General features: G+C 40.4%; 3 protein-coding genes across 4 annotated transcripts in view; 1 reads left to right on the top strand and 2 right to left on the bottom strand.

The window, feature by feature from the left end:
- The window catches only part of mafb (MAF bZIP transcription factor b), a 64068-nt gene extending 57438 nt beyond the window's left edge, over positions 1-6630 (top strand). Inside the window, exon 4 of one of the 2 annotated variants that reach the window (XR_014534305.1) lies at positions 6495-6626. The gene's annotated coding sequence lies outside the window, so the exon portion shown is untranslated. Of the gene's footprint in view, positions 1-6494 lie in introns of both variants that reach the window. The other variant, XM_083546477.1, reaches the window with a different exon arrangement.
- Positions 1-8745, bottom strand: part of urahb (urate (5-hydroxyiso-) hydrolase b) — a 464718-nt gene that overhangs the window by 186230 nt on the left and 269743 nt on the right. The window lies entirely within an intron of this gene.
- wwox (WW domain containing oxidoreductase) overlaps positions 6455-8745 on the bottom strand; it is a 186734-nt gene continuing 184443 nt past the window's right edge. The window contains exon 9 of the mRNA XM_083546446.1: positions 6455-7813. Coding sequence (XP_083402572.1) covers positions 7622-7813 — 192 coding nt within the window. The 3' untranslated portion in view covers positions 6455-7621. The remainder of the gene's footprint in view (positions 7814-8745) is intronic.

Below are 8745 nucleotides of genomic sequence, written 5' to 3'. Positions count from 1 at the left end.
GCTGTTGTGTGTGAAAATACAACAAGATCCAAAGTTCATGAAACACTTAAACCAGCTCATCTGTAATCAACTATACCAAGTCACGAAGATTTCACTTTCTCTTTATGCTGATGTTCGATGTGAACATTACTGGAAGCTCTTGATTTTTTTGTATTTGCACTGCTACTATATGATTGGCTGATTAGATAACTGCATCTGCACATGTTTAGGCGCACAGGTATCCCTAATCAAGGGGATGGTTAGTGTGCACCATTGTTTTCTTCTGGTGATACATGGTCTGCATATGGAAACATTACAAGCTCTATTATTTAACATGGCAACAAAAACTGTCATAAAATGAATAACAATTTCCGATCTGCACGAATGAATCACGCGATATATGTGAATCATTCTATATGATCTTTCAATGACTTTGAATCCCAATTTATAAAAAGAATGTAGCAAAACTGACACATTGGCTGCACTGTGATTTGAACACAAAACATTTTTTTATTTGTACTAAAAATATTTTAATTATATAATATTTAAGATAAAGGTCAAACCAAATAGAAACCCCATGCTGAACAATGCAAGATGTTCTGAAGTTTGCACAGTGAGGTTAAAATCTGATTGCTTAATACTATGCAATCATCAAAACAGCTAACATCAAATACACACCTGCAAAACCCCCCCCCAAAAAACACGTGCACACACAGCAAAGCAAGCACACTAAAAGAAAAGGTTAAACAAAGAAATACACGTTAAAAAAGCATACGATGCAGAGACTTACGTGTCTAATGGGGGGAAAAGGGTGTTTCAAAACAATGCCACATTCAGTAATCTAAGCGATCTAAGAGTCTGAGAAAAAGAATTCATCAGGAAATGAATATAGACTTTTCATAAATACAAATATAAAATGCAATCACTGTGGGACGATAGCATTTACAGATTTCTTTTGTGAGCAAAATTGAGACTTTTTCTCATTAACAAATTATCAATATGCACACTGACCCTTAATATCAATCAGCTAAGAGCTGCTCCAGTCCACTTCAGTCAGCTACGGGATTTCATAGAACTAAAATCGACTTTATAACAGCCCCTAATAAATATTGACCTACATTTTAATCGCATGCTAATCTTCAGAGCTGGAGAGATGGCAGTTTATGGTTGGCAGTTGGATGATAAATTTTCCTGCTCTCCTGCATCTATGGAGTGTATCCTCAGAGAGTGATAGGATTGATTGGAATCATTAAAAATATCTACAGACTTTGGCATTTCACAGGCCAGTAAGCCAATGAAACTTTAGAGAATGAGCTGTAATTATTTTCCTACAGCCAATATTAATTTCAAAGTTATAATACACTAAATATACTCATGGTAAGGATTATTGACCAGCTATATTGTATGCTTCAAGGAGCTGAACATAATAACAAAGCGCAGTGTAAGGGAAGTTCCACAATTCCAATCATCACATTTTTATTTCTCTGTAGCTTTATAAGCGCCGTTACGAATCGGTGCACAGGCATAATGTTTGTACAGCACTTAAAACACTATAAAAGCTGGAAACACCTGAATGGAACACATGCTCGCTTTTGGTTCTGGCCACAGTCAGTGTGCAGTTAGCAATAAGAGGCTGTAGTTGGTGGTCTCAAAGCTTTCAATTGTGCTATTAGAGCCGTACATTCGTGCAGCAGAAGTGTTTTTAGAACGCCACACCTCTGTAGCAACTGTGTGTTGTTTAAAGCCATGGGGTATTGTAGAAACGAATGAGTTCGACCAGCCCTTTCAAAACTAATTATGAGATAAAAAAAAAACAAAAAAAAACCCTAAACACCAGCAGCAATATTGAGCCAATAAGGTGGAATTAAAAGCTCATTCCTGTGCTGTAATTGCTCCATGAAGTGTAGATATTAAGCACCTGGTTTACAGTATGGCTGTACAGCTTGCACATCCTCGACACAGATGTGTGGCAGAGAGAAACTGGGAGACAGACTGTTGATGAGGTTGGAGAGAATCCACACAGGTCAGGGAGCAGCTTGCTATTTACTGACAATCCGTAATAAGCACTAATGATAGCTTTGGTACAGGACTTGTCATAATTCCCTTCCCACTCTTTCTTTCTCTCTCTTTCCTGCGCATCCCCTCCGACACACACACACTCACACACAGTCTCTTCTCTATTTAAACATGTAGAGAATGAAAGAGTGATCCAGATTGAGTATGTCACTCTAAATGGGGGGAAATTAAGTACGCGCAGAGCGTGTGTTCAGAGAGAGGCTTTTGGTTACATGGAAAGCTGTGCAAACAGGAACTGATACAGTCTTATCGAGGTGTCATTGGCAGAGCTTGTTACCTCAGAACAACCACCTTGTCCTCTTTTCCACTTCCACCTTGTAGATCAGATTAACATTTAAAAGCATCACAAAAGTGGAAACAAGCATTAAATAGCTAAATAAATACTGCACACTCGATGCTACAAAACTCAGCATATTGAACGTGTTTAGTGCCAATTGAAGCTGCTGTTGATGACAATCAGTTCACAATTTTCTACAATTTGAATGTCGTAAGTGGGGACTGAATTTGCCACTGCACCAAATGAAGCTTTAATGTGTGTTAGTGTGTGTAAGAGTGGCTGTCTTCACTGCACAGAGGTTCAAGGCTGGGCTTTGAGAAATGGCCTCCTGCACAGCACTGAAAGAAAATGTATTGATTAACTATCAAATGATTCCGATACTGTGATCAATAAGGCTTTGTGGGGAAGACCTCAGAGGACCGGCAGTTTCCTTTGAAAAAAAGGAGAAAAACATACCCTCATGAATCCTTCAGTGCCTCACACACAAAAGAAATCTTTATCCTTCCTGTAAGGCATCAGTGGATGCAGTTCTTTTGCACTAACCTGAGATCTAAGTGTAGCCTCTTTCAAGAGATGACTGTATGTGCATGTATGGGATTGCTCACAAATCAGTGGACAGGACACAGTACTTAAAGTGGATGGTGTGTGTGTGTGTGTGTGTGTGTGTGTGTGTGTGTGTGTGTGTGTGTGTGTGTGTGTGTGTGTGTGTGTGTGTGTGTGTGTGTGTGTGTGGAGTTGGGGGGAGCTCTGTTCTGTGCTGTGGGGACTGAAAACCTATCTGCTCTGGCCTCTGAGGAGCTCTCTGTCTTGGACCCTGACTCTGCTGACATTGACCATCTTCATGGTCACTGATGTCTGGTTACCAATGCCAATCAATCCTAGACAGACCTTAGACTTGGATCATGCTCGCCAAATATATATCGACCCTTCGAGCATATTGAGCCATTTTTACAAGTAAGAAAAGAAGGCTTGTTTAGTGATCAGCAACACGCAATTGCTGTTTCATGTATCAAACCCAGTGTCAGATTGCTTGAACATATATGGACAACAGGACATGAACGGCATTTGGCAGACGCCCTTATAAAGAGTGACTTACATTTATCTTATTCATACATCTGAGCAGCTATGGGGTTTGTTTAGGAGCAGCAAATTAGTGTGGCTGGGATTTGAACTGACAACCATTGGATTCAAATTCCAGTGCCTTAACCACTAAGCTACCATCTCCCAAGTACCTCCTCAGCCATATGTGGTTCTTCCCAAATCTGTTACCACAAAGTTGAAGGAACACAATTGTATGTGATGTCTTTGTATACTTGAATGAAAAGAACCTAAACTGTTCTAGAATTACAACCCCTCTGTGCAAAACATGAGCTTTATGAAGGTTTGGAGTGGAGGATCTTGAGTGGCCTGTTATTGAGCTCTTACCTCAATGCCTTTGGGATGAATGCTGACTGCACCCAAGGCCTTCATCACCCTACATCAATACCTGATTTTACTAAAGCCCTTTTGGCTGAACAAGCACAAATTTCCACAACCACACTTTTGGTCACTCCTATGGTCAGGTGTCCACAAACATTCAGTTATCCATATAGATCTAAGCCTTGTTGTTTGATTCGGTGTTCTGGCTCTGAAGATTGGAGAAGGGATTATTTGTAATGCTAGTGATTGTGTTTGTAGGTGTGTGGTTTCAATGAGAGTTTATGCAAGAACTCTCAATCTACACAACTCATAGGCTGGCCAGCAAAGAAAGATCAGGTTTGTTTTGAGCATTACAAGTCCAGTAAATTATAATTAAAAAATTATAATTTATAGCTCCACATCAGCCCACAATCCTCTGATCATTTCATTATTCAAAAATGTTTTATTTATCCTATTCACATTAAGTACACATATGGTTTAGACATGGTTCATGCTAGGCCCACAGGTAGTGTGTAAAAAATGAATAAAAAAAAAAGAATTTGATGTCAAAGCACAGTGTAGAGAGAGAGAGAGAGAGAGAGAGAGAGAGAGAGAGAGAGAGAGAGAGAGAGAGAGAGAGAGAGAGAGAGAGAGAGAGAGAAATGAACTGTACATGAGCATGGAAATTGTCTTTTCAGGCTGTTTGCAAACAATACAGTATGACACCTGGCTGGCTCAGAAAACTCCACATCTGTGTTCACATTTTATTTACTTTCATCCAGCATCATGTCTAGCGCATAAGATCTTATACATACGCTTGCTCTCTCCCTCTCCCACTCATTCTTTAGTGCCACTACAGGTTTACATGCTTCACATCATTAGCTAACCTGCCTCAATATCAGACAAAAACAAGCAATGTCTCCTCTCCCTCTCTTTCTCTCTCTCTCTCTCTCTCGCACACATTTATTACACGGTGACATTTTTAATGCTTCTCTAGGTCCTGTCCTCCACCATTCAGGAAGGAGGTGGAGAGAAATAGAAAGTGGAAAAAAGAACCAGACAATGGAGGAGAAAGGATTTAATCAGAATTAGATTAGTATAAAGAGTATTATAAAGAGCAAGTTATTTCGTATCGAAGATTGGCTTTTTGTGGCTGCGTGCTGTATAAGATTGAGCCACGTTTCTCAGAACATCTTGGCCATCTGGTGGGAGGTCTGATGGCAGTTATGATAGGCTGGTATGCGTACTGTCTCTGTGTGCATCACAGAACGGAGATACACCACCTGCACTCAGTGCTTGGTACACGACTTAGACAGTGTGTGAGAGAGAGTGTGGGAAGACACTGTGTATAGCATGCTAATGTCCAGTGTCTCTAGTGCAAGTCCTCTGTCCTCTCAGGGACTGAAACCGGACCTGTCTGTGTGCACTATCGATTCCACTGGCTGCCCAAGCACAAAAACTCTCGCACGTCAGCTCTGCTGTATGATTGGTTTCTTCATGTGTCAATTACTCTGCTGGAGCGAATAATGTGTGTGACAGGCGGTTTGTTTATGGACTTGTTCCGGGTCATGGTCAAAGCGCTGCTAAACACACAGGCACTCACAGTTCCACACAACACAGCTCACTGAGCTACAACTGACCAATCCGGCACACACACACACACACACACACAATCACAGTTGATGTTCATTACACCACACTGCCTGGCTTTTTCTCCTCGTGTTATCTCCTCTGAAATAAAGTTGTTTTTATCTGGAACTGTATTTGGATTTAAACCTGAAATCAGAATTTAAATATAGAGATTTATAATTTTTTTGTTTATATAATCAATATGGAAACACTAAAAACATCAGTAGAAATGTGAGCACTGTCTATAAATCCTGGCAATAGCAATTCAACATCAGCAATAGCAGTCGCTCATACTTATTGCTCAAATTTGCCATTGTTTTCAACTAGAGATGTGTGCGGGACCACTATCTGTTGTTGTTTGTAACCGATTGAGATATTTTCTTTTATAGAGAATTCAGTTCTATTTCCCCAATATATAAACACACTAGTTGCCTAATTTAAACCAATGCAACCTTGACTAGGCAGTTAATGAAATGTCTTTATTTGTCCTGCGAGCTTTGGATATATTACACCTCGCAAAATAAAACCCTTCCAATCGTGCAACCTCTTTTCTCATGTCCGGCGAGATCCCAATAGTCCCCACCAGACCCCCACTGACACTGTTCTAGGCAGAATTGCACTTCGTATTCGTATCAGTTCAAAACCCACGATCTGTACAATTCGAATATAATCATATGAATAGATAGTCCGCAGTTCTGATGAAGGCCTTTCTGTAAGTTTCACCCCAAATGTTTGACAACAAGGGCTAAATTTAATTAACTGCGTTTCCAATTATCAGAGTTATTAGGACGTGACCTCTAATATATACACCTGTTAAATGTGCTAGTGCTCAGGTTAAGGTTATGGTGACAATGAACTACTCTTTGTAGAGGTTTAGTTTACCAGAAAACTGGTTATGTGTAAAAGACCATTATTTTAATGATGAATTCAGAAGGAGCTGTTGTATTGTGAGCCGTTCTACACTGATGATCTCGGTTCATGTGTAGAAATTGTGTACTCTCTGCACTAAAATATGGCGATTATATTTTAACATTGAATTTGGTGAAAATTTTTGAGAGAAATAAATTGTCAGTGAAAAGAAAAAAAAAATCAGAATCAAACTGTAATTAATCTTTATTTGTTTTTCTCTTTACAGTTCCCACAACACTGGAATGCTTCTAGCTCAGACTGACCCATGGCACCAAGACTGCCCCAAAGCACAACAGTCAACCTACAAAAAGAAAGGAAAAGAAGAGGAAGAAAAGGAGGAAAGAAGCGAGGAAAAAAAAAAAGATCTGGTGCCATTCTTCAGTCTTTGCCACCTTCTCTTCTTCTGCTGAATTTTTTCTTTTCTTCTAAAGTTGGTTGTCAGCAAACGAAGACCACCTTTTACAGGGAAAAATGCTTTCCAAACATTCACAAAGCTAAAAGGACAAGAACATACAATAAGGAGTTCAAGAGGAAAGTTCCACCTGAAATTTTCTTATGACTGCAAGACTCTTCCCTTCAGCCAGCACTGGCCCTCCTGTTGTGCTCGAAGATGCTGCTTCATTGTAATTAGCATTAACGTCGAATTTTGTAAACGTTCACTGTAGACTGAATCGGGAGTCTTTTGGGCAGACGGAGTCACAAATTCGAAGAATATTTAGAAACATACGTGAATAAGAACAGCACTCGATGTATATTATGTACAGCATATCTATACAGACCTGTTCTTTTCAGTGGTTGTATTTGTAAATAGACAGCATACATATGCTTCCCTCAACATCTCTGCACCTTTATTACAGCATCTACTCATTCAAGTTGATTTGTACAGATGGATGGGCAATAACGACAATTTTATGTCCTGATATTTTAGATAAACTTTTTTTTTGAGTGCGATACGAGGATCTCCGTTATTTACCTTCTTTTCCACCAACCCCCTTAGCTAGAAAACCTGGTGTTAGTTGTCGATTAGAGAACAGTGTACAGTGTTCTAGAGGTAGCTCTAATCACCTTGCAGAAGAAAGATGAGAACCCCATGTGGCTTGGGACTGACAAAAGAGAAACAGTACAAATCACTTTCTCTTCTCTGCTTATATCTGTCATTAAAGCAGACTGAATTGTCGCCCTCTCTGGCACTGCCTGTCAATTCCTTTTTTTAAATGTAATTTTTTATTATTTTTTTTCTTTGTTATCTTAGCCTTCCTCATGCATGGTAATAAAGCAATCAGTTGTGGTGATGGTTAAGCAGGTGAGCCATGTTGGGCTGAGGGATTATATAGCGTGGTGGAGGCCGTGGGGTCACAGAGTCTGAGGGCCGCCGGATCGCTCCTGCACCAGCCTCTCACTGAGCTCCCACAGGCTGAGGGCACTGGACTGGTCCTGGGACTGCGTTGACGGTACACAGCGGAAACAGTTGTTAAAGTACATCCCACCCAGGCCTTCGAGTTCTGGAGCCACTGCACAGTACACCGTAGTGGCTGCCCCCTGTTGCTGCAAAAACATATACACACAAAAACAAGAATCATGATGTCAAAACATTTCAAACAGAGCATGAGCAAGGACATTTTATCAAGGGGGTGGATATAACGGAGACTTCGATCATCTTCAACCCCTACAAATGATTCTAGAGTGTTTAATGGCAAAGACGAAGATTAAAGGCCTGTCAGAACACTTCTCAGAGGAGTTCATTTAGACAGACGGCAAGCCACAGCCTCAGTGACCAGACTGACGGCGTACGGATGAAAACAATGAGTGTGTACATACTGACTTTCTAACTTCACTGAACACGGGATGTGGCGTAAAAAGACACTGCATGCTGTCATGTAAATGACTGACAATTCCTAAGTCCTGAAACTGAGCCAATACATGTTTCTTTAAGACAGAGCAGATATTAAATGATGATGGAATGCAAACTGTCATGTACTGACAAACCGCTGCACGTTGCGACTTTTCTAATGTATTTCAAGGAGGAAATGCTGAAATTAAGGAACATTTGGCTGGCTTTATTGCAGACGAAACATGAAATGTTGTAGATGTGTATGTATAAGTAGAAGGCTTCGCTCTTTGGTTAATGCCATGTACAGAGAACACAAGCAGGCTGCAGAAACTGTCCATTCATCCGATGTCAAAAAGGATTTTTGCCACAGTCACATGCTTCTCACTGCTGGAGGAGACATCTATAAACACACACACACACACACACACACACACACACACACACACACACACACACACACACACACACACACACACACACACACACACACACACACACACATTCAGACTCGACTGCTTTTAGTCAGTCATCAGCATGATAAAACTTGCATTAGAACTGCTCCATTGTAACATTGCTACCAAAAAAAACCCCCCAACTGTCCTGCAGTCCGTCAGCCAGAGGCACAGCTTTTCTTCCACATGACTTA

Source organism: Silurus aristotelis (assembly GCF_946808225.1).
Source record: "Silurus aristotelis genome assembly, chromosome: 7".
In the NCBI taxonomy this organism is placed as follows: Eukaryota; Metazoa; Chordata; class Actinopteri; order Siluriformes; family Siluridae; genus Silurus; species Silurus aristotelis.
The sequence above is the reverse complement of the archived record's forward strand: the minus strand, read 5'-3'. Positions and strand labels throughout refer to the sequence as shown.